The sequence below is a fragment of the Acanthochromis polyacanthus genome, chromosome 4 (assembly GCF_021347895.1).
Source record: "Acanthochromis polyacanthus isolate Apoly-LR-REF ecotype Palm Island chromosome 4, KAUST_Apoly_ChrSc, whole genome shotgun sequence".
Classification (NCBI taxonomy): domain Eukaryota; kingdom Metazoa; phylum Chordata; class Actinopteri; family Pomacentridae; genus Acanthochromis; species Acanthochromis polyacanthus.
This window is the reverse complement of record NC_067116.1, coordinates 39,847,362-39,872,956: the sequence shown is the minus strand read 5'-3', so window position 1 is coordinate 39,872,956 and position 25,595 is coordinate 39,847,362. Positions and strand designations below refer to the sequence as shown.

General features: G+C 42.2%; 1 protein-coding gene across 2 annotated transcripts in view; it reads left to right on the top strand.

Annotated features, from left to right (window-relative positions):
* The window catches only part of notch2 (notch receptor 2), a 46,611-nt gene extending 21,182 nt beyond the window's left edge, over positions 1–25,429 (top strand). Inside the window, exons 3-35 of one of the 2 annotated variants that reach the window (XM_022205004.2) lie at positions 2,895–3,169; positions 4,509–4,716; positions 4,885–5,018; positions 5,387–5,509; positions 6,714–6,947; positions 7,496–7,651; positions 7,740–7,925; positions 8,113–8,226; positions 8,378–8,491; positions 8,607–8,840; positions 10,064–10,174; positions 10,314–10,506; positions 10,954–11,099; positions 11,513–11,626; positions 11,744–11,863; positions 12,010–12,162; positions 12,513–12,741; positions 13,031–13,232; positions 13,539–13,692; positions 13,935–14,119; positions 14,327–14,459; positions 15,232–15,483; positions 15,656–15,768; positions 17,352–17,887; positions 17,998–18,333; positions 18,432–18,574; positions 18,672–18,876; positions 19,868–19,955; positions 20,076–20,229; positions 20,314–20,633; positions 20,813–20,960; positions 21,237–21,334; positions 21,924–25,429. In XM_022205004.2, coding sequence (XP_022060696.1) covers positions 2,895–3,169; positions 4,509–4,716; positions 4,885–5,018; positions 5,387–5,509; positions 6,714–6,947; positions 7,496–7,651; positions 7,740–7,925; positions 8,113–8,226; positions 8,378–8,491; positions 8,607–8,840; positions 10,064–10,174; positions 10,314–10,506; positions 10,954–11,099; positions 11,513–11,626; positions 11,744–11,863; positions 12,010–12,162; positions 12,513–12,741; positions 13,031–13,232; positions 13,539–13,692; positions 13,935–14,119; positions 14,327–14,459; positions 15,232–15,483; positions 15,656–15,768; positions 17,352–17,887; positions 17,998–18,333; positions 18,432–18,574; positions 18,672–18,876; positions 19,868–19,955; positions 20,076–20,229; positions 20,314–20,633; positions 20,813–20,960; positions 21,237–21,334; positions 21,924–23,360 — 7,348 coding nt within the window. In that variant the 3' untranslated portion in view covers positions 23,361–25,429. Of the gene's footprint in view, positions 1–2,894; positions 3,170–4,508; positions 4,717–4,884; positions 5,019–5,386; positions 5,510–6,713; positions 6,948–7,495; positions 7,652–7,739; positions 7,926–8,112; positions 8,227–8,377; positions 8,492–8,606; positions 8,841–10,063; positions 10,175–10,313; positions 10,507–10,953; positions 11,100–11,512; positions 11,627–11,743; positions 11,864–12,009; positions 12,163–12,512; positions 12,742–13,030; positions 13,233–13,538; positions 13,693–13,934; positions 14,120–14,326; positions 14,460–15,231; positions 15,484–15,655; positions 15,769–17,180; positions 17,201–17,351; positions 17,888–17,997; positions 18,334–18,431; positions 18,575–18,671; positions 18,877–19,867; positions 19,956–20,075; positions 20,230–20,313; positions 20,634–20,812; positions 20,961–21,236; positions 21,335–21,923 lie in introns of those variants that run through there. The other variant, XM_051947063.1, reaches the window with a different exon arrangement.
* The last annotated feature ends 166 nt before the right edge of the window (positions 25,430–25,595 follow it).

The window sequence follows — 25,595 nt, the reverse complement described above, 5'->3', positions numbered from 1 at the left end:
GACATGCTGATACAGGAATGGAGACGGGGGAGAGGGAGGGCGGCCATGTCTAATCTGAGGTGAAGATGCATCAAGTCTGTCTTTTCTTTGAAGATTTAGCATCACTTCAGTTGATCTGTTTACCAACACAATCAGTATGTGCAAATACAAGATTTTTTAAAGATATCGCTAAAAACCACGTAAGACATTTAACAGATGCCTTTGGTGATTATATTCTACAAATGTTTACTTTAAAAACAAACCCAACGTTGTGCTGCTCTGGCTCTCAGTACTACACAGTGTCCCTTGCATTGATTCCTTTTGGTCAACAAATATGTACTTTAACTTCAAAAACCAGCTGAGTAGTTTCCCAACGGTTTTACTTTCATAATACTTTTTTCTACTAGAATAAATAACGCACCTGTTGACCTCAGTATAAGCTGCACTACCCAAGTGTCATCATAATGAAGGAACATGATACTGAATGTGACTGTTGGCTCACTGATATGGATTTTATAATTTTTGGTCAACAATTCTATCATCTATGACACAGAAGAATAAGATCATATGTGAGTTTTGGCAACAGTAGTAGGATAAGCTAAATTGTTGATGGTATTTAATCTACACACACCCAGTCTAAACAAATTGAAAACTATAAAAACATTGAACATGTTGCTCAATATGTTTTCAGTTAGTGTTTTTTATTGTTATGTGTACATGTCAGCATATTTAATATGCAGTGCATGTGTTAGAGTGGGAATTTGTTCTCCGATGTCGGCAGTCTTTGAAAAAAAACACACTGGATGACTCACACGTATCAGCAGAAGTTTTACAAATGTGATTGATCTGTGAGACTTCTCCTGGCATGATTCGCGACTTTCCCACTTTCCCCATGCTCAAAGGCCTAATATCTTCAAGCTGCTTCGGGGTGGAGTGGTGCCTGTAATAAATGAGTCAGAAAACATTAGACTGAATTTCAACTAATTCCCATCTACACTGTCTCATCTAAAAGTTATATGGGTTACAACACCGATCTCTCATTTGTCCTTTAATGTTTTTACATAATACAGCTCTGCCTGTAAGTTAATTATTCACTCTTTTTCATTTGAATTGTTATGAAAGAGGGTATTAATTTGCCTGTGAGTGTGTGGTGAGTTGGGCACTGTGATCTATCTCTCCTCTCTTTTTGTGTTACCTGAGCCCCTCTAGGGAGGCTGGTTTAGAGGCCTCTGTAAGAGGCAGCAGTCCGCTCTGTCGCCCACAGTCCCCAGACAGCGTGTCAGCCATGTGCCGCACACACACACAGACTTCAGAATAAAATAACATGCACAGGAAATTACCTGTCTAATATTGTTTTTGCTCAGTAACAGAATAACACCTCTGACCAAATACTGTCAGTCAGAGAAGTGGTGAGTGAAAGTGGGATGGACTGAGAAAAAAACGGAGTGTTAAAAGTGACGAATGGAGCATTGTGCGTCTCTGCTAATCCCTGGTGGACGTGTTGCGTAATACTGTAATTTTTCTCATCGCCGCTCGGCATACAGCTGAATCACAAAAAGAAAAAATGAAATTGAAAAAAGCGGGTGATGAATATGCAGAGAAAAAACAGGCACACACATACGCACAATATGTAGACCAAATGCGGTCATACACATTAACTGACATGTTAGCGTTGCTTTTCTTAAAGTCATACACCATTCAGTTTTCATTTCTTCTTTCTTATACTTTGGACACAGTTGGGTAGATGTCAACAAGATTTATCTGTTAGCCACAATATTGTTCATCTCTTACTGAGCCATAATTATTGCTACTGCGTTCTACTTTAGTTTTCTGCCAAGGTTCAGTCAACAACTTCCAGATAGCTGCACCTCACATCCTTCTGCTTCTGAACTTCTCCTTTGTCAGCAGTGACCCCAGTTTAACCCGTCCACTAAACCCAGCTTCTGCCTTTTCTCTTAGCAGGGTATATAGGGCTACAACTCTGGGTTCAGAGTTCTTCCTTTTGTAATCTTTGGGTTAGCGGGTCAATTTTCTCATCCCAACAGCATGTCAAAAGGTTCTTGAGCAAGGCACAAACCCCCTAATTCTGTGAAGAAGCTCATGGTCATGTGAATCTCTGTGTGCACGGGTGAGCATGTGGCCTTGGACTAGAGACGATTACATCTCTCTTGCGATAGAGGCACTGAATAAGAGGTTCAAGAGATTTTATTTCACATGCTCTCACAGTACATGCAGTTAAAATCAAAGTGACTTTTTCACAAAGCTGTGCAATAGCAAGACATGATGTAAACATTCCTTAAACATAGAAGAATATTATAGTCAGAAACAATGAGTAAAGAAACTATAAAACCAAAGTGCAGTGTACGTTGTGCAAGAGTTGGAATCATGTGTGTGGGTATATTATGTTTATGCATAAAAGCGTGTGTGCATACGTACATGTGTAGATAATAAATGCAGTCTATCAGACCTTTGATGTTTGAAGTAATTGAACAGCCACTTTTTCTTGATGCACAACCACACATTTTGCTAATACTCCTACTTAGGGATGTGGTTCCCCGCGTACTGTTGTTTAGATCACTATACATCAGTGACTGCGTATTAGATCGTAGTGTTTGCTTGTGCTTGTTCATTTGTTTCTTTGATGTGCGAGTGTGTACTACAGGACTCCTGTGCACTCTCAACACTCCATCAATGCTCTCGGTGGCAGTTGTCTGATGTGGTACACGACATCCACCTGACTGAAACTCACTCTTTTGTTTTGTTTGTTTGCATCGCTGTCAACCACACACACATATTTGTCTACTTTTTCAGCTCATCTCTCTGTTGTTTTGTCCGCATCAAGGTATGAATAGCTTTAAATCCCAAGTGCATTTGCCTGCTTCATCATTTCTGTGTTTTACTTTGTGTGTATCCAGGTGTGCGCCAGGCTTCCTGGGTGAGTACTGCCACCATAAGGACCCTTGTCAACCTGGTTACTGCCTGAATGGAGGCAACTGCTCTGTGTCCATGTCTGCTGGTGTACCTGTGCCAGGCAGCGCCATCTGCACCTGCCCTCTTGGCTTCACCGGACAACATTGCCAAACACCCCAGAACTCCACATGTTACCCGAACAACCCCTGTGCCAACCGAGGTGTCTGCACCCTGCTCTCCCTTGTCAAATACGAGTGTGAATGTGCCAGAGGATGGACAGGTGAGATACTGTTCAATTACCTCTCTGAGTGAGAGTACTGATATCTGACTTTTATCACCAGAGTGCTGATAGATTTTTAACTATCCTGTATGCAGATAATCTGACTGTGGTGTTTTGATTGTTTTTACAAAATGGTTTTGCCACTGGAGCTTTCAAGCAGGTTATTGAAAACTAACACCATCAGCCAACTGAATATCTTTTTATTATTTCTACTGAGGATAACTTTTTTCTTTTTTCTCATCTCGTTTGTGTGTTGGCAGAGCGTCTCAAAACTGTACAGAGTTTTAAAAAATGTAGAAGTTAGGCCATGAGGCAAGGGACAAGTGTCTTCCTGGTTTTCTAAACTTTTCATACAGCAAAATTACCTTGAACTTAAGCAACTTTCCCTTGAATGTGACAGTGTTGTCACAACTAGGCTTGTGCCTAGTTATCAGCAACTGAGGGAATAGATGCTAATAGTTTTTCTTGCAGTATTCAAGAACAATTAGTGTCAATCCGCAAGTGATTCTGCTTCTTAATTTGAAGCAATCCCTTTGCAACTTCTTTTTCATCACATATTCCTGATGTGCACTGTGCCGTCGATCTCTATTCTCCATATATTTACTTACCAAAGCTTTGCCTTGCACACCCAATGTCCATACAACCGGCTGCATCATATTGTGTGTTGGTGTGTGTCCACCTAGTCCCTGAGCCCTGCGTGACCCCAGCACTACATGTGTATGTACACGCTGTATGCCTGTAATAACTGCCAGTTAAAGTAAATGTACTGAGTTCTAGATGTAAAATGTAGCTGGCTTTGTCTTCCCACATGTACAGACTTTTCACATGTGGAGCCTAATTGGTGAGAGAGACACACTGAGAGGACGAAGGCCTTGTTGTTCTAACTTCAGTCAGTGACACTTTGTCTTTACATACTTTGATTTATTGCAGCCAAATCCTCATTTATATATAATTATATTCAAATGAAACGAAGTACTGGTTACTGACAGCCGCAGCAGTGTGAAATCAGCGTTATTGTAATTTAAAATTAGTGAAGACAGAAAGAGTTAGTATATCTACCCCATCAAATCGTAGACCAGCGATTTCTTGTAATGATAATGAGACAATATGAAAGTACAGTCAATTGCTGGATGTTAGTGACAAAGGACCAAATGGGGAACATGTTTTTTGATTGCATATTGCTTTTCTGCTTGTATATAAGCCATAATATATAAGATTTTCTGCTTGTATATAAGCTTGTATAAGCCAAAATTCTCCAGAAGTGGTCACGTTTTCAAATGGTACAGAGTATAGCTAATGCTTTAATGCGCTGCTGTTTCCCTCTCCTTCCTCTTTCCAGGACCACGGTGTGAGTATGAGGACAGCTGTCTCTCTAGTCCCTGTGCCAACGGTGGAAGGTGCAGCTCTCCGTCTGGTAGTAGCTACATGTGTTTCTGTCCTCCCGGCTACAAAGGTCCACGCTGCCTTAATGATACAAATGAATGTGAAGACACACCCTTCCTATGCCAGAATGAGGGCGTATGCGTCAACACCCCTGGCTCTTACAAGTGAGAATCTATTTTGCAATAACCAAATGTGAAAAATACCTCGATATACAGTATTTTCTGGAAGACTTCTGCAAAGGAATAGAGGTGTTTTCTTTAAGAATTGTCAAATGGTTTCTGCCAAGATTGAAAGAAATAACACTGATGAAATGAACTCTACCATTGTTGCAGGTGTATCTGTGCCACGGGATTTACGGGCCAACACTGCGAAAGCTCCTACATCCCTTGTTCACCTTCACCATGTCTAAATGGAGGCACCTGCCACCAGAGCTCTGAAACCAGCTACTCATGCCACTGTCTTCCAGGTAGCATGATGAAATTCAGAATGCTAGAGAGACACAGTTTAGGAAACTGAGTATAGGAGAAGGAAAAGATTGATTCTGTAACTAGTATTTACATATAAATAATTGTAGCTGTGAGTTTCTGAATTGTTGCAATATGTTGTTTGAGGTGCAAACAGCCTGATCCTGTCGACTGTGTTGCATTAGACACTGTGCAGTCAGTCTGCTACGGTCAGTAGACACAACAAACATGGACACAGCTGCTGTTTATACACTACCAGGACATGTTGTAATACTTAATACTAAAGCCTATCTGATAGAATATCTTTCCCAAAAGGAAACATATTTAACACAGCAAATAATCAAATAAATGACTTTGTATTTGATGCCAGGTTTCAATGGAACTAACTGTGAGAACAACATCGACGACTGTCCAGATCATCAGTGTGCCAATGGAGGAACCTGTATGGATGGAGTCAACACTTACAACTGTCAGTGCCCTCCAGAGTGGACTGGTAAGGGATTTGTTCATGTGTACGCTATTATCAGGCGTCAACTAACCGTGACGTCACCCGTTGGTTTCAACGGCGAGAAAATGAAGCCTGGATTTTGCTACTTCCTGGTCGCCGTTTTGGATTTTTTGGAGCCAGTGACGTAAAAAGCGTCATCAAACAGACTGGACCGGAGAGCAACTAGGGGCTGGATTGGCTGAGAACTCTCTTATCCCGCCCACGTTTTACTGCAGAGGCTTCTGTTGCTGTCTATCAAGTATAGCCACGCCCCCTGGCTCCGCCAACTTTAACGATTTATTTAAAATTCAGCATTGATTTATTTTAAGATCGGCCACCTGATCTCTCATTTTGACCATGAAAACTAACGGGAAAAAAATCCTGAGCTGTAGAAAATCAGTCTATCAAATTTTATTTTTTCCAAAAATGAATTGGGGTCTATGGAGAAAAAGCTTTTTGGAGCCAACCCTAGCGGACAGCGGGATATTGCAAGTTTTTGACACTTCCGGGTTGGCTTCAATTTTGGAGCCAGATGCTACGTCCATCTTTATATACAGTCTATGGCTATTATACTAATTTGACCAGCATAGAATCTATGCAAATGTAAGGAGTTTCCTTGTTAATCTGGAGGTGATTTGTGGCTGGAGATCACAAGGCAATGAAAACGGTGTATTCTTAGAAACATTTTATGTGTTATGCTAGAAGCTAGGAGCAGTCTTAAAAAGATTGTTTCATGTGCCTGATGTCTTAAAGAAAAGGTTCTGTGACATCCACAGCAGTCTATCTGTTTTTAATACTCTAGACATTCTAGCCATATCCGATAGTTTTTTTTCCATGTTACTGAGGCTTGCACTCACGCAAGGCGTGTCACTGCTAACACACTTGTATAGTGAAGCAGGCTTTCTATTTACAAAGCAAACATGCATACATCAACTTCCTTGGGACTGTCTGAGTTTATGTAGCAGTGTTCCAAGATGCTAAAGAAAGATATTTAAAAATGGTCAATTAATTATATTGTTCTACTACATATTTTCTATGTTAGGAAAAAACAACAACTTGCTACACAAGACGGTCAGCATCTGAAAATAGATTACTAGTTCTGTTTCTCGACCAGAAATCCATTAAGCTATTAAATTTATGTTGCTACACAAAGCATGAACCTGTTAAAATTGTTTTCCTCTTCGTGTTCACCTGTCTTCCCCCTACACAGGTCAGCACTGTACAGAGGATGTGGACGAGTGTCGGCTGCAGCCTAATACTTGCCAAAATGGAGGCACATGCAGCAACCTATTTGGGACCTACGTTTGTGTGTGTGTTAATGGTTGGAGTGGACCCGACTGCTCTGAAAACATTGATGACTGTGCTACAGCTGCATGCAGCCCAGGCTCCACGTGCATCGACCGTGTTGCGTCTTTTATCTGCCTCTGCCCCCATGGAAAGACAGGTGGGTTAGCAGTGAGAAACCACACTCGTATTTATACACCAAAACCCTAAAATACATGAGATGAGTAACTGCTGCTGCTGCTGCTGCTGTGATGAGAGACTGAACAGAAAAGTTTTGATTCTGTCAAAGTTCCATACTTCCTCTCAGATTGTGAAATATGATGAATAGAAATAGAAAGATCTGATAATGAATCTGCATTTTGTGGAACAAGTCTAATCAGCATTTATGCTTTTCTACGCAAGTAGCTTCAGTGTTTTGTTTTTTTTTTTAGATTTATCCTCAAGGAAACAACACTGAATGCCATCATTGTTAAACAGTCAAATACACCAGTTACAAAATTAGTGGCATATTTTTGGCTTTGAATTAAGCCTCGCCTTCAAACTGTGCCTCTGTGTTTGTTTTTGTCTGATGTGGGTATAATCCTGTGTTTAGGATTCTTTTAGGGGTATGTTTTCAACACAGATGAGGATTGTTTGCATTACCTATTATTTTTTCTAATTGCTGAAGACCTTTTTTACTCATTCCTGTAAACACGGTGTTTCTCTCAGGTTTGCTCTGCCATAGAGATGACGCCTGCATCAGTAACCCCTGCAGAGAGGGCGCTCAGTGTGACACCAACCCCATTAGTGGCATGTTCAACTGCAACTGTCCACCTGGATATGTCGGAAACACCTGCAACACTGACAGAGACGAATGCAGCATTGGTAAGACAGAGACATGCGTACATTTGTAAACCTCTGCTAGACACCTGTTCTGTCCTTCCAAACATGTCTCTTTACCCTTTATCATCAGGTACCAACCCATGTGAGCATGGTGGTCAGTGTGTAAACACTGATGGCTCCTTCACCTGCAACTGTGTTAGGGGTTATGCTGGCCCACGCTGTGAGCAAGATGTCAACGAATGTGCTTCAAACCCCTGCCAGAACGATGGCACTTGTCTGGATCGTATTGGAGACTACACTTGCATTTGCATGCCTGGTATGTTTCCTGAGAAATGATGAATTATCTTAAATTCTACTTCATTTTAACAGACAAGTGTTCCTTCAAGCCAGTAGCATTAGTTCATGAAAAATTAGTATCATTAACCCATGACTTAACTTTGTATCATTAGCATTTGTTGCTGCTTTGTTCCTAAATACAACGTTGTGTTTCTGCATTTTTGCAGGATTTGAGGGGACTCACTGTGAGATTGAAGTGAATGAGTGTATCAGCTCCCCGTGTCTGAACCAGGGCAATTGTCTGGACCAGGTCAGCCGCTTCGTCTGCGAGTGTCCAGCAGGTTGGTACACATGCAGCGATGTTCATGCATTTTCCTCTCTGATTTCATCTGACTCAGAGTCAATAAGGAAACTTTCTAAAAACTGTTTATATATGTACTGTATTGGTGTGTTAGTATGTTCATCACACTGTTCTGTGCTCTTTGTTTTCAGGCTTCAGCGGTGAAACGTGCCAAATAGACATAGACGAGTGTTCCAGCACACCCTGTTTAAATGGCGCCAAGTGTATTGACCGACCCAACGGATATGACTGTGAATGTGCTGAAGGTAATGGGGAATTACACTGAACTCAACGTTTGACCCTGGAAAAAATCAGAAATTGTTACTTGATGTGTGACGTATTGGCTTGGGTTATTATTCTAACAAGAAACTTCCTCCTCAGGCTTCACTGGTCTGCTTTGTGAGGAGAACATCAATGACTGTGTGCCAGCACCGTGCCACCATGGTGTGTGTAAGGATGGCATTGCCACCTTCTCCTGCGAGTGCAATCCAGGATACACAGGGTCCATCTGTAACATCCAGGTCCAGGAGTGCCACAGCAACCCATGTCAGAACCGAGGACGCTGTATTGACTTGGTTAATGCCTACCAGTGCAACTGCCCTCCGGGAACCTTAGGTGGGTACTTTCTACAACACAGAAAGTTCTCAAAAAAGCCTGCATAGTAAGACGAGTTAAATCTACTTTATTCTTTAAAGAAAAGGTGGTAAGTGATATGTGGAACAGAAATGATAAAAGCACTTGGTCAACATCTGTGATTGGGTGTTTGGAAGCCGAATGATTCATTGAAAAAATCTACAGAAGGTTACCCTGAAAAACACACCACACATAGGAATGCAGATTTCTAAATGTAATCATCACAATAGTTCATTGGCTCTCATTAGTCTCACATCTGCCTATCAGTGGCACGTGGTTGTTATAGTAACCATTCTTAGTGAACTAGCAACACAAAACAGATTGCTTTGGTTCAAGTTCCTCTTTGCTTCGTTGCGCAACATATTGTTACTTACATATTGAAGAGCTCAACAGACTCTTATTTCAAAGAACATTTCTGCATAATTCAAATGCTCTTTGAAATAGGAGTCTGTTGAGCTATGATCCTGCAGACATTTCTCCTATGATGTATTCTTGCGGGCTCTGAAGGTTTAGCGTTGAGAGAAGAGCTTAAATTGATTGTAATCTCTTTAATCATTACATATCGAGCTTCCTGTGTAGTTTTCGATGTATTGTAAAGTCAAACACACTGCATGTGCGTGTCACAGTCCCAAGTCTGGGTCGTATGATAGCAACCAGTCTTACTCTGTGAATTAGTAAGCTTACTTTAGTACGTTGTACCACCCTGAGGCCTGGTACTGAAGTCTGTACTGTACTCACTTCACCAAAACTGGTGTCAGGTCACGCTGTCAGGTTTCATTTTCAGGTTTCATGCCCTCACTTCCCTTTCCCTTAATGTGCATTTTTTTTTAATTTTAGTTTTCTTTCTTTCTGTTTCTCCTCAGTTTCTCTCATTTTCTCACTTTTAATAATTACTCTCTAATGTTTATCACTGATGTCATTCTTGTAGCATTTCTTTGCTGGAATGATGGTCCATGTCGGTTTTTGGTCACATTTTCTTAATTCTTGCTAAATTCCATTTATTTGGAGTCTGACTCCCCCTGGTGGGGAATTTGCATTTTCTAACTCAATCTGGTTTCCCTCAAATTATACAACGAAATTCTGATTTCTGTCATTCTGAATGCAGCAGGATGTTTTTATTGTGCTACTTTTAAGTGTCAGTAAACATTATATATTCTGATAAAATGATAAAGCCTATATAAGTTTGTCTTTGTATTTTTTCTCAGGTGTAAACTGTGAGATCAATGAGGATGACTGTGTCAGCAACCCTTGTAAGTATGGAGTGTGCAAAGACGGCATCAACGAGTACGAATGCAAGTGCAACCCTGGATATACAGGTATGTTTTTGCTAGAATGAAAGGTTGAAATGAATCAAGCTAAAATTGCTCAATATTATTAATACTGCAACCTAATGAATGTAGTAATCAAGTATGTGTTTCAACTACTACTAATTTCCTTTGAACTTCTCTCTGCTAGGAGATAAATGTGATGTGGAGATCAATGAGTGCAGCTCAAACCCGTGTATGAGCGGCGGAATCTGCGAGGATAAGGTCAACGGGTTTCACTGCCGGTGTCCACCAAACACCCACGGCCCTCTGTGCCTCTCTGGGACTGACCACTGTGCTACCCAGCCTTGTGTGCACGGAGAATGTATTGAACAGCAGCACGGGTATGTTCAGCTTGTGCTGTTTGCGCAGAAGTGTGTTTGATGTTCTGATATTCATATGTTTTCTTTTTTATCAAGTACTTGAGTGTAGGCCAATAATTTTCTAGCATTTGTGGGGCTTTTAGGGACCTATGAGTTAAAGCAGCCTCTGAGCCAACACAAAATTAGTTTTCCTACTGTTTTATTTTAGTAGTGTTTCCGTTTACTGCAGCTATATATACAGAGGCAACCAGTGGAAAATTTCTTCCACACTTCCTTCTTTTCCACACTTGCTGTTGTTCAACAATATACTGTGACATCAGCCTAAATATTTATATATAGCTATTCAAATTGTGGCTATTATTGAGGTGATGGAATTGATGCTAGAAAAAGCAGAAGTATGGCTCTCTGATATTACAATGTGGCTGAAGTCACATATTTAACCTTTGCTTTTGTTTTCTTTGTGTTAAGGTACCGTTGTGAGTGTGAAGCTGGCTGGATAGGACAGCACTGTGAGCAGGAAAAGGATGAATGCCAGCCAAGTCCGTGCCAAAATGGTGGCACCTGTGTGGACCAACATAATGGGTACACCTGTCAGTGCCAGCTGGGATTCAGAGGTAACACTGCTACTATAAATAATTTTATTTACACCATTTTTCAAATCGTGTAATTGAATAAAAAGGACCACATTTTAAAGATTCCCTCCTGCATGTTCACAATAAATTCACAATACCCACAAGTTCCCACATCGCTTTTGCTGCGAGACTAGTAGTGCCATAAATCCTGCTCACGGGTACACACCTTAAACCCTGATCATAAGTGAAGCTCAGAAATTTTCTAAAGTCAGACTTGACTTACATCTCCTGTCAAACGTTTTGAGACACGTTCTCATTCAAATAAATTAGAACCCGTCTCAAAACTTTTGACAGGGGGTGTAACTCCGTGCAGCTCAAATAAAAATTCATCCAACACATTTTTGACTTTCTTGCACACAGAGAAAAATGTGAATCACCCTCTCTTCTCTCTTCAGGTGTGAACTGTGAGAAGAACATAGATGAATGTGCCTCTGGGCCCTGTCTGAACCAAGGCATTTGTGTGGATGGAGTCAACGGTTACACCTGCCAATGTAGTCCACCATTCACAGGTTAGAATTGTCACACTCCCATTATGTAAACATCAACTTAATAGCATGTGAAAACACCCTTTGTAGTAGCTACTCAAATATTAAAAACATATATATTCAAAATCTTTGTGGAAACAGGTAAACACTGTGAAGAGGAGCAGGTTCCCTGTGCTTCCCATCCATGTGAGAGAGGAGGAGTGTGCCGTCCAACTGCAGATTATACGTCCTTTACCTGTCGATGTCCTGCTGGTTGGCAAGGTATTTGTGTGTCTGTGTTTGTATTAGACAGAATGAAAAAAAATTCATTAGACAGTCTGCTTGAATGCAAATCATATCTAATATTATATGAAAAAGCTAGATTGATATTGTTTTAACAATATTTTGTTTTTTACACAATTGTGTAGGTACACGCTGCAATGAGGATGTAAATGAATGCAAAAAGAACCCTTGCAAAAATGGTGGTCATTGCATGAACAACCAAGGGAGCTACATGTGTAAATGTCAACCAGGATACAGCGGACACAACTGTCAGACAGACATTGACGACTGCTCACCGAGTAAGTTTCTCTCCAGCAAATCTAGTCACCTTATTATCATTAGAGGAAGTTTCAATGTAGCTTGAACTTTGCATTTATAAAACCAGCGATGCCTATGTAATGTTCTTTGATGTACCATTAAAGTCTGGAGATATTCCAAGCCTCAGCAAATAGCAGCATAGAAACTCATCTCATATATTGAATTTAGCCTGTGTGTGATTTAAAAATAGCTCGGAGAAACTGAAGCAGGAGGACACTCTTCCACAGAGTGTCTTTTTGTTACACTTTGAGCCAGACTTTGATTAACTGAGTAATTCAGTTACTGCTATTTTTGTTCATGGAAACTCTGTGTCCTCTTCTGCCCTCTCCAGACCCGTGTCTAAATGGAGGCACTTGCGTGGACGATGTTGGGAGTTTCTCCTGTGATTGTCGCCCAGGTTTTGAAGGGGAGCGCTGTGAAACTGAGGTAGATGAGTGCGCTAGCCAGCCCTGCAGGAACGGGGCCATCTGCCGGGACTACGTCAACAGCTTTGTGTGCATGTGCCGACCAGGCTACAACGGAATCCTGTGTGAACACAACATCCTTGAATGCACTGAGAGGTGAGCCATTCATCCAGCACATGATCCATATGTATTTAATTTTATTACCATGTTCTATTCTTCTGTACTTCTGCAATTAATTCTTCCTGAATAATTTGTAGCATCAACTTTAGGATTCTTAAACAGACATAAACAAAAATATGAATAATGTTTTCAAAAGATATGAGTAGCATGAGTGGGGATCTGCCTGTGGTGCTTGTAGAGTTTATACTTCATCAGATACCATGTGCTAGCAGGTTTTAAAGACATTTTTCATTAATCACTGCTTTCTTTTTCTTCTTCCCTCCAGCTCATGTCTGAACAACGGGACTTGCATTGATGACATCAACAGCTTTTCCTGCCGTTGTCGCCCGGGTTTTTATGGGACATTTTGTGAGGAGGAGCAGAACGAGTGCGAATCTCAACCCTGTAAGAACGGAGGCACCTGCACTGATGGCCTGGACACCTACCGCTGCACCTGCCCTGTGGGATACAATGGACAGAACTGCCAGGTAAATTGTCTGTGTGTTACTGCAAGGATGAGCGATGTACTTTCAGCAGTTTGTGGTAAAATGTGCAGGTGGTTTGGCCTATTTTTGGTCTAAATAAATATAGCTGACCAGTAGAAGTAAAAGAAATTTTCTGGGCACACAAAACTAAATACGTGCTCCGCAAAGAAGGCTTGAGAATCCGACTGTTTCAGTTTGTATGTGCCCAACTAAAAATATCTGACCAAAGAAGAAGGTTGGATACAGTGCAGTCCCTTTTATCCTTTTGGTGTTTTCAGCAAACCTTAATGTTCTGTCCTGTACCTGCAGAACTATGTGAACCTGTGCAGTCAGGTGCGCTGTCACAACGGGGGCTCCTGCTCTCAGACAACAACTTCCTGGACCTGCCACTGTCTAGTGGGATGGACAGGACTTTACTGTGACGTCCCCAACATGTCCTGCCAGGACTATGCTGCCAGGAAAGGTGAGGGAGTTTTTATGTCAGCAAAATAAAAGAACATATTCCAAAATAAGACACACACATAGTCACATTTAGACTAAAATGTCATTGTTGCTGAACATTTGCTACTGAATTTATGGTTCACTGTTGCCTGACAAAGATCATTTTGCTAATATCTCACAAGACATAATCTTGAAACAGGCATCAATGGCATAAGGCCACTCGCTTTGTTTGACTTATGTGCTTTTTTTTCCGATTTACTGTAGGTCTGGAAGTGGAGAATGTGTGTAAGAATGCTGGGCGGTGTGTAAATGTGGGCAACTCCCATCAGTGTCAGTGTCAGCCAGGATACATGGGCAGCTACTGTGAAGAGATGGTTGATGAGTGCCAGTCAAACCCTTGTCGAAACGGAGCAACATGCAAGGATTATCAGGGCACATATGAGTGTTTAGTAAGTACTCACTTTCCCAGCTTTTTGTACGTACACCAATCAGCCATAACATTAAAACCCCCTGCCTAGTATTATATAGGCCAAAATGTGTTGAAAAAAATACCTTTAACCCTTTTGTTTCTAAAGGTGCACGTTTTTCTGGTGAGTTTTCTGCACAAGTAGACACACATAATGAGCTAACTTCCTTCTCTTTTTTCACTGCTCCAGTGCAAACCAGGTTTCCAGGGGGTGAACTGTGAATATGATGTTGATGAATGCCACTCGAAGCCTTGCCTCCACGGAGGAACGTGCATCAACCTCATCAACCGCTTTACCTGTTCCTGCCCACCTGGAACACACGGTAAATCTGCATATCAGAGGATTAAGGCAACTGTCCTAAAACGATTCGTAAAGCAGCTTTGAAATTAAAATGGGGACAAAAAATGCTCAAATAAATTATGAGATGTGTCCACGGGATTTGCACAGATTTGCCTAAAGTTGAGGTCTAGACTACTTTTTGTAGATGGAAGCATCAATCGTGATCCCATGTCTCTGGAAGTTTTCAAAAAAACCTTTCAACTAACCATTATTGATCTAAAATGAAGACATATTTGGCAACTGTATGGCTTATTTCTTACCTCAAATGTTTTCTGAAACAAATTTTGGTGAATTCGTTTGACAGTAAATGAAAGTTTCCAAGCGAGCTGCCATGTTCATCTGGGTTTAAATCCCAGAGCTGGCAGGCCAAGTGTGTGTCAGGTACAGCCAGTGTTTGTGCTTCTGCAGGAGGGTAAAGACTGTGTTAGATTCTGTTGAAGAGCGCGTCAGTCATTCAAGTGTCCAGTGTGGGGAAACATTGCAGTCCCTCTCATCTATAATCACTGCGGACTTGCACCATCCGAGCTGACCTTTTCTGCATTTCGTTAAGGTGAAACAGTAGAATGGTAAAATGGCAAATGGTAGGGCTGTGCTCCCTCACTTGCTCTTGAAATGGTAATTAAAACGTATAGAGTAAAACATTCTCCCGAATATATTATTATTATTACGTTAAGAACTCAAAAATATCATCTTGAAATCTGTTTATTGCTTTCCTCTATACACGTTTGCATATCTGTCTGTTCGCTGCTCTGCAGGACTCCAGTGTGAAGTGAATGATGATGACTGTGCCCCCAAGCCTGGCTCCTGGGAACCTCGGTGTCTGAATGGAGGACAGTGTGTGGATGGCGTGGGACGTTACACATGTTCCTGCCCTGCCGGCTTCGTAGGCGAACACTGCGAGGGGGATCTGAACGAGTGCCTGTCTGGGCCCTGCCACGCTCCCGGCAGCCTCGACTGCATTCAGCTGGTCAATGATTACCAGTGCCGCTGTCGCCTTGGATACACAGGTACATTCATATTAGCTGCTCGAAGGGAAGTATTAGCATCACAAATAGCTATTCTTGATGTTAGAAAAACAGCAAATGTTGCACCATTGTGAATATGACAGTCAAGTGTTGCCATTGTTAATTGTTATTTCTTTGTCCGTGTTCCTCTTTATCCCTGATTACGTTTCCTCAGGTCGTCATTGTGAATCCATGGTGGATCTGTGTCTGTCTAAGCCGTGCCACAACAGCGGCGTCTGTTCTATGAACATGAGCTCAGTTCACGGTTACACCTGCTCCTGTCTTCCTGTAAGTTTTATTTGTTGTCAGCCCTTTTCTAGCATCATAGGATAGCATGATTTCAATGAATTCTCCTCATGTCATGCTCATAAACAGTCTTTACAGTCATTATATTTCCATGTGCTCAGCAGTAATTTGATCACATGTAGTGTGACTCTATCTTCTCATTTTTACAGCTGTCTCATTTTCATAGCCTTCTGTTGTTTTTATGTGAGGATCTTGGTTAACAATGCTGTGCTTATCATTTTTTTGCCAACTATTGCTATTCATAATTTTGATTTTTGCTTAGATTTTTGTGCATATGTCACCATATGGATTTTATGGAGCAAACTAGAAGCAAAATGACGTCTTGCTTGGCAGTGGCTTGAGACGACAAACCACTGCTTTTGGCAAAACAGTGTTTCAGTCCATCAAAACAAACAGGAAAAAAAACAATCAACACCTTTGATGTGTCAATTTTTGCTATATATTTTCATGTTTCTGTAAGCCCCCATTCTGTTCTTACATTTGAGGAGCTCACGTTCCACCACACGTATCTCCACATTTGACTATCAAACTACAAATGATTAGCCTAGCCATGCTAGATAACCCACGGCAACGAATTTAATTCTCTGCCTAGTTACCCTCCATAAGGCTCAAGGCTGGATGCTCCTAAAACTGGCCTGACGAATCACCATGAAGTGTAGAGTCAGAAGGCGGGCATAACTAAGTGAGGACAGAGGCGCGACGATTCTGACAGAAACAACTACCCAAGCCGCGCTAGACAACCCACGGCGAATTTAATTCTCTGCCAGGGTCGACAACAAAAACGACAACAGTCGTTGAGCTCCATTAGCACCGACTCTGAATAATCTTTCTGTTAACATGTCTGTAATATATTTGAGCTTCACCCATTGACTGTATAAATAAGGCTTCACCGAACTCCCGCATCCTCTGATTTCTGGCGCTCTAGAAGCCTATTCGTTGCGCTGATTGGTTGCATACCTACCCAATTGCTGCAGAGTGATTTGATAGACAACCTTTTAGCCTGCCTTCCTCCCTGTCGAGCGTGCCTAGACCCTTGTGTCTTCAGAGCATGGGTCTAGCGCGGCTAGGCTAACAAATGGTAATTTTGGTTAAAGAATTCACTGATTTGCAGTCCTTGCAATTCCACAATTTCTCAACAACAACATCTGCAGCTTGTTGTGATGCTTATTCATCTTGAGGCCTAAAGGATATTAGTGTTATTTCGTTCATCTAATACCAGTAAGAAGCTGTGATTTGTGTACGCATACTGAGTGACTGCAGAAGGCTATAAAAGAAGACGGGTGGCTGATAGTTATTTTCCTTTCTTTTGCTACAATTTCAATCTTTTTACACTAAATGCCTGTTCTTCTCTTTATTAACCTCTTGCTCCCTATTTATTCTCATGCTTGCTTCAGAGGGCCACACCATAGCTCAGGTATAGTAGACTAGCAACAGATTTGTAGGACTAGATGTGCATTTTATATCATTTTTTGACCTACCGTCAACTGCAAATGTTTTTGCAAAATCCCACAACTATTAAATTACTCTATTGCTATTACACCTCAGCAACATGTTGTGTTTAACAGGGCTTTACTGGATTCAGCTGTGGTGATAAAGAGGGCTACAATTGTGCAAAGCTACGCTGCCAGAATGGCGGGCGCTGTGTGGAGCCAGCAGTCGGCCATCTGTACTGCCAGTGCCAGCCAGGCTTCACTGGGCCACACTGTGAGGTTGAACAGAAGTGTCCCTTGGGTTGCCAAAATGGAGGAACCTGTGTCAAAGACTCATCTTATCCATACCACTACAGCTGTCGCTGTCCTGTGCACTTCTCTGGAAGACTGTGTGAGAATGAAGTACGCACACCACGCATACCAACCTGCCCATATCCAAAGTGTGAGGAGCAGGCCAAAGATAAAGTGTGTGATGATCAGTGTAACAACCACGAATGTGGGTGGGATGGAGGAGACTGCTCACTCAACTGGGAGCATCCTTGGGTTAACTGCACGGCCGATGTGCCTTGCTGGGATCGCTTCAAGAATGGGAAATGTGATAAAGAGTGTGACAATGCTGGGTGCCTCTTTGACAGCTTTGAGTGCCAGGATATCTCAACAGCCACCTGCAAGTATGTGCCTCCCATCTTTAGTTTGTCATTATTGTTCCTTAAGTTATATATTGAGTACAGAAATGCTTTAAAAGCCAAACACATCGTTTTCATGTGCTGTGTAATTTTAGATATGACACGTACTGCGCAGACCACTACGGTAACGGCGTCTGTGACCAGAGCTGCAACACTGAAGCTTGTGGCTGGGATGGCCTGGACTGTTCTTCCGACAATCCATCCAGTTTGGCGGATGGCACCCTGATTATTGTGGTCCTGCTGCAGCCTAAAGAGCTGCTTGGAGACTTAAGGGGTTTCTTGCGCTTCCTAGGAGCCCTGCTGCACACTAATGTGCAGGTGAAACTGGATGAAAATAAGAAACCAATGGTTTACCCTTACCGCGGCGTGGAGGAAGAGCATGGCCAACAGAGGAGCAGGATCAAACGGGAGCAGGACAGGGAGGTCATCGGGTAAGGATAGTTCCAGATAGTTACTTGTAGTTCTTCAGTTTATCACCAATTTACTGCTTTTTTGGACTAGTTTTATATTTTCACATTTGTCCTTGCAGATCTGTTGTGCACCTGGAAATCGATAACCGTGAATGCACCCTGAGCTCTGAATACTGTTTTTCCAACACTGATGAGGCTGCATCCTTCATTGCTGCAGCTCACATCAAGGCTCAGCTGCCTTACCCTCTAGTTGAAGTTGACAGTAAGTAGGCCTCTCACTCAGTCAGTGGAATTTAAGTGTTCTTCTGATGGGGAGAAAAAAAACAGCTGGTATTTTCAATTCTCTTTCTGTTGTTCAGGTCGTCCGACAGATCCGCCTGATCCTCAGTACCTGATGTACCTGGTTGGAGTAGCAGTAGTTATTATTCTGCTCATTCTGGTCCTGGGGATGTTGGCAGCCAAGAGGAAGCATAAACAGGGTGTCCTGTGGCTGCCTGATGGCTTCTTGGCCACTAAAAATGACAAGAGGAGAGAGCCAGTCGGACAGGATGACTTTGACATGAAGTGAGTGAATACACAGACAGAAACAGACAAAACAGATTTTGCTAAAGAATACATATAATAAGGTACATGATCAGAACTGCAGGGTGAGAATTCATGCCAGTCTTAATGTAGGGGTCTTGAGTAAGGAGTAAATGAGTCATTTATTCTCTAATCACCTGCTCAGTCATCTCTGATTTGCTTGAAACTTTTTCTTTCATAAACTTTGGATATTTAAAAACTTTTTTTTATTTAAAAAAATTAATACTAATACACAGTTTGATTTTTTTTTTTTTTTTTAATTTTCAATTGCCAGTCAACCAACCTCCAGCACCTTTTTTTTCATATTTTGAAATTTAAAGCTATGTTTACATGACAATATCTCATAAACTAATGAAAATGAAAGCCGGAAACTTTCACTGTTAATTCTTATCGTGCCATTGATTCAGAATCTGTAATACTGGATAAGCAGATCAAATAGTCTTTGCTTGTGGGCGAGTTGAAATATGAAGAACACTAAAGCCCTCAGGAGAAGTCTCAAAAAAGTAGTAAAGCAGATGTCAACTAGTGAGATTTTTGAACCATATGCAGTTGCATATCACAATAATACAGAACAAAACATTTTAACAGAAAATCCTTGGTCACAGAAATTAACAACAAAACATTCTCCTAAAATAACAAAGAAAAACTCTGATTAGGTTCTGAATCAATAGCATGATGATAAATAACTGTGAAGATGTCAGACTTATATCTTTGAACATTTGATATGTCCAGCTGCAATTCCACGTCATTATACGTATCTGTATATATGCATTTCAATTTTCAGGGGAATCAGAGATGGCTGAGAAGAAATTGTTCTTAAAAGTTTGATGAATCGAAATAAAATTTACCCAGATTTTCCAGAATAAATACGGGTAAAGAAAGTTGAGGAACAGAGCAGGCATGCTGTGTCCTGGAATACATTTAAGCAGAATTAAATGTTGCTGTGTTTCTAACATTTTCCTCCTTATTTCAGGAATTTCAAGACACAGGATGGAGCCATGATTGATGGAGGTCAGAGTCAGAGATGGCTGGAAGATGAAGTCCCATCTAAGAAACCAAGAGTAAGTTTATTTTAAGTGAAAGATAATGACCCAGATTAGCTGTCCATGGATTTGAGCAGTTTAAATTGGATAGCAAATGTTTGGAAACTGCAGAAAAGTGATCTCTGTCGCTTTTTACAGACTGAAGACAAGCCCTTGCTGCCCATTACGATGGATGGAGGTGTTGACCGAAGAGAGTGGACCGTGCAGCACTGTAAAGCTGCTGACATCACCCTCACTCCTCCACAGGCCGATCTGGATGCTGACTGTCTGGATGTCAACGTTAAGGGACCTGGTGAGGGAAAGAAAGCATATCTGGATGTAGAAATCTGATTTAGTTTTCAATTCCTTCTGAAGTAATACACTTCTCCTCTTTCAGATGGCTTCACCCCTCTGATGCTGGCATCGCTGCGTAATGGTGGAGGCCCGGACTGCAGCCTGCACGGAGAAGAGGAGGAAGAGAGCGGAGGAGACGAACCGGGGCCGAGCGTCATCTCAGACCTGATCGCTCAGGGCGCTTCTTTAATAGCTCAGACTGATCGTACCGGAGAGACGGCTCTCCACCTGGCGGCCCGATATGCCCGAGCTGATGCTGCCAAGAGACTGCTGGACGCTGGAGCGGATCCCAACGCACACGACAACATGGGCAGAACTCCGCTGCACGCTGCTGTGGCGGCTGATGCCCAGGGAGTCTTTCAGGTTAGACGACTCTAAAATTTCAATTTAAAACCTGTCATTCTAGTTAAGATTAGCTGTAATTTTACATTTCACTGCTGTCATAAACAAAAGTGAACAGATATTTACATGTGAAATCTTCACTCATATGTCACATAGTCATGCATTATTGTTTGATGTCTTGTGTCTTTTTGTTCACCCAGATTTTGATCCGTAATCGTGCAACGGAACTAGATGCGAGGATGAATGACGGCACCACTCCACTGATCCTCGCAGCCAGGCTAGCTGTGGAAGGCATGGTGGAAGAGCTGATCCACTGCCACGCTGACATCAATGCTGTCGACGACCACGGTCAGGAAACCACATTTCTCTTCTTTATCAACACTTGCCTTTGTGTAGAATTACACAATGTACTGAACAGTGTTAGTATGATTAACCTGGCTCGTAGGTGAGCAGGATTCCGTCTGTCTTTTTAATTATGACAAGTCCATGGATGAAAACCTCTGAAGAACTCTGATCAGTTTCTGAATTATACTGAGAGAGAGATAACAAAAAATGAACAGTAAATTGTAAAAATGATTTTCTAGTTAACGTGCATGTGCTTTTTTTTCTTTTTGTCTGTTTTAGGCAAATCCGCTCTGCACTGGGCAGCTGCAGTTAATAATGTGGAGGCCACGCTGGTGCTTTTGAAGAACGGAGCCAATCGTGACATGCAAGACAATAAAGTGCGTTGTTATCTTTTCATTTCTGCTTTTTCCAACCATTGTTTAGTAGTTTATATGCTAATTAGGAATACAATGAAATGACTAATTCTGAAAACTTGTACACACAGTAAAAGTTCAGATATAGAATTGATGAAGTACAAACTAAGACGGTGCAAAACTAAAAATACAAGTACACATACATATTGTACACAAAAGCTGTGATCCAAAAATGTATTTATTTTTCTCTGCAGACTAAAGGGAACATCTTTTATTTATCAAATCGCAGTTTGCAGTCACTCAGTGTGGATCTGAACGGTTATTAGAAAACATTGGTAGTTTGTTTCTGCAGCGAGACTGGAGGTTGAGTTGAGTTTGGAACAGCAGATTCCAGAAATGACAAAGTTTCCCTTTGGACCAAAAGTATCTAAACAACCACTGAAATATGCAACCCCAGAAACCACACATAGTTTTGCCCATGCCAAATGAACTGAACTTAATTCAACTAACCCAACTGTAGCCATATGTGCTTCCTTTCTTTGTCAACACATTTGTACTCAAAATATCATGTATCACTCAGAGTAACATGTTCATAATTTGCTGCTTTCTTCAGGAGGAGACACCGTTGTTCCTTGCAGCCCGAGAAGGCAGCTTCGAGGCGGCTCAGGTTCTGCTCGACCACTACTCTAATCGTGACATCACTGATCACCTGGACCGGCTTCCACGCGATACTGCTCAAGAGCGCATGCATCACGACATAGTGCGTCTCCTGGACCAGTACAACTTGGTTCACAGCCCACACAACGGGCCAAACCACATGGGTGGAGGAGGAAACTCCTCTGTCATGTGTGGGGCCAATGGAGCAGGCTTCATCGGCATGCGCCCCGGACCACAGGGGAAGAAGAGCAGGAGAGGTGGAGGTGGGACGAAGGTGGCAGGTGTCGGTGGGGCTAAGGAGCTGAAAGACATGAAGACAAAGAGAAGAAAGAAGCCTGCCGGGGGAGAGGGGCCGGGTTTGGGTGCTGGAGTTGGAGCAGGAAGTGGAGCAGGTACAGCAGGAGGGAGCACGAACGGTGTCAAGGCAGCAGGACTTCCAGAGAGCTCTGTCACCATGTCACCTGTCGACTCCCTGGAGTCACCTCACTCCTACACAGGTGACGTGTCCGGCGCCGTCTCCACCACAGCAAATTCCCCACCCATCCTGAGCAGTCCCACCTCCAGACAGATGCTGCCTCCTGTCAGCCACATGCTGGGACAGCAGCAGAGCTGGGTGGGCATGACCAAGCACAGCTACGGCAGCCACATGTTCGGCCTTGTTCCGCATCAGATGGGGGGATCCCATCCTGGCATGGCCCAACACCACAGCCAGAGCGCCATGCTGACTCCCATGAATGTCACCATGAGCAGGGAGCAGCTGCCGCCCATCGTCACGTTCCAGATGATGGCACCTGGAGCGGGCCCGGCCATGCTGAAGCAGTCTCAACCAGGGCAGGTGCAAGTCACCCAGTCCCAGGGGCAGAGCCAGAATCAGGGTCACTCCCAGCAGGGGCCAGGTCACCTCCACTGCCCCCAGGGTATGATGTACCAGATGCCTGAGCAGATGAGTATGGCACACGGGCTCCCCCACACCCTGCAGCACCCACATACCGTCAGCCACGGAGGCATCGAGGGCCAGTCTCGGCCGCTGCCCTCCTATCCGCCCATGCAGAGCCCCGTGGATAAATACCCGACACCCCCCTCCCAGCACAGTTACACCACCGCTGGTTCAGAAGGCACCACGCCCGGCCACTCTGCCCACCCTCCCAGTGAGCACCCATATCTCACCCCTTCACCCGAATCCCCAGATCCTTGGTCCTCCTCCTCACCACACTCCAACTCAGACTGGTCTGATGTCACCACCAGCCCCACCCCTCTGGGGAACTCCCACCATGCACTGCCAACGTCACACCACACACACATTCCAGAGCAGGCACAGCTGCAGGCGCAGTCGCAACAGATGCAGCAGGCCTCTCAACAGCCTCAGCTCGGAAACATGCAGGTGTTTGCGTAGGCCTGGCAGAGGAAAGCATGAACAGACTGACTTTGGGTTCCTGTGTAGTTAAATAACAACACATAGTAACGCAATCGATGCTTTTCTCACTTTTCTTTTTAATTCTCTTTGTTCGTTCATTATAATAATCAGTCACCTCCTCCTTTTATACTTCCTTCTACTCTTTGCACTTAAAGAAACTGTGTATAGTTTTGAAAACATTATGGAGTACTATCAGCGAGAAATCAAAAGCTCTCGATACCAGAAGCATGGAGTAAGCTGTCACAAGCTACAATCGTTTTTTCATGCAGTTCCTGTGATCCCGGGCCAAGCATCCTCTGCTCTCTGTTGACTGAGTCAAGACTTTTTTTTTTAAATTTTTGGCGCAACAAACGCAAACTGTTTATTGAGGGATCATCGAGGAGCTGCTGACCAGATGGCGGTCAGCTGGTACTGCATGAGCAAAACAGACTGTGGAGATAGACACTGACACAGACTGTGGACTTGCTGCGTTGACGTTGTCTGTTCTGGATGATATTATTTCTTTCTGCCTTATGCTATCCTTTTATGTCGTTCAGTGTAAAAAGCCAGCAAATACTAACTCCTCAGTGGAACCGTTCAATCCGCTTTTTTAAGATGTTGGGTCACATTCAAGTGATGCTTTTATTCTCAAAGAAAAACTACCTATTTGTTGCCTTTCTCTCTTTTATTCATGCGTTGTTTTTATTGTGCTAAAGGGGAAATTTTTCTAAAAGGCTATTGGATGTTTAGGGTCAAGAAACAAGAAATTGACACATTAAAAACAAATGCACATGGAGGCAATATGTTACTATGTAGGTCTATGCTTCCCATGTAAACGCATCAGTTACAGTTGATGCATTATAGTATCTCCCATCAGATATTACAGAAAGTTAATAAAATGCAGTTTTTACTTGCATGTTGTGTTTGCAGTCAGTGGACGGTGTAATAACCATGCTTCAGAAATTCAGACTTGGGTTTGTGCGGATGTCTTGCCACACACAATGCCACTGTACTTGAGCTGTTGAGGGATTAATTCCAGAAACTTCATGCATAAGCCTACATTAGTTTTGCCAGTCTGGTTTCTGTTGTGTCACCAGGGTTCGTATGTCATATGATGAAGTGTACATACACATAGAACACGTTCTGCTTGTAACAGTTGAGCTTAACTTGGCAAAGACTTGTTGACTTTTTCAAATGTTTTTTATATGAATACTGTTGGCACTTCCTGGATGATTCTGAATGTTACAGAGGTAAAGGTTTTTATCTTCAAACGGCCTCTTTTCTAAGTAGTTTTCCTTCCAAAATTATATAACCACCTTTGCTTAGCTACAATCAGTGTGTCTCTGCACCTTTTTGTAATCGTCATGATTCATAAACCAAGTCTGGAGGTGAGTAAGGAAAACGTTCTTTTGTCTTCCGTCTTAAGGTCGATGTCGAGCATAGCTTTGTGTAACACAGACAATCATTCACTGTTTAACTTTTGAAACTTTAAAAAAGGAACATCAGTGTCTGTAAGACCAAATTTTGTTTTATTCTGCCAAAAATGTACATCATGTGCAAGTTTCTGTTTGTTTTTGTTTGCAGAGAATGGGGGAAAAAAGTCTTTCGTTCTGTCAAAGGTTCGACTCACAGCAGCACGCACATCCTGTACCAACAAAATGTTAGCTTTGTTTTAAATTACTACTGTGCCTGTGTGAACAAAACCAAAAGTTTCATGTATGTTCTCAGTGCCTTACGCTTCAGGGCCTCATTGTCTTCACTTACAATGTCCCTACAGTTTCACAAACACACATGCTGTACATTGAGGTTTTAGTCAACAGTTTTGTTAAGAAATGCATCAGTTTCCATACATATGCAAGGCTATGTCTATATTCTGTATATAAAATGTTTTTTTAATGTTTACTGTACTTTCCTCTGTTAACCAAATAGCCCATAATATACATGCAATATGAAGTAGTCTTCACCATGTTTGTATAAGGTAGAACAAAAACTGATAAATTGTCTGTTGGAAAAAAAACAAATGATCAACCAAATGTGTTTACCGAAATAAAGCCCAGATCTTCATAGTATTGTGCTTAAATGTTCCTTTTTTTTAAAAAAAATTGTTCATGAATAGAGCTGAAAATGGGACAGATTTTAAAATAAAAGCAGATGAGTAAAGATTTGATGAATAATAATGTTTTTTTTTTTTTGCTAAAAATGATTTGACTAATTGTGATTAGCACTTTGAATCGC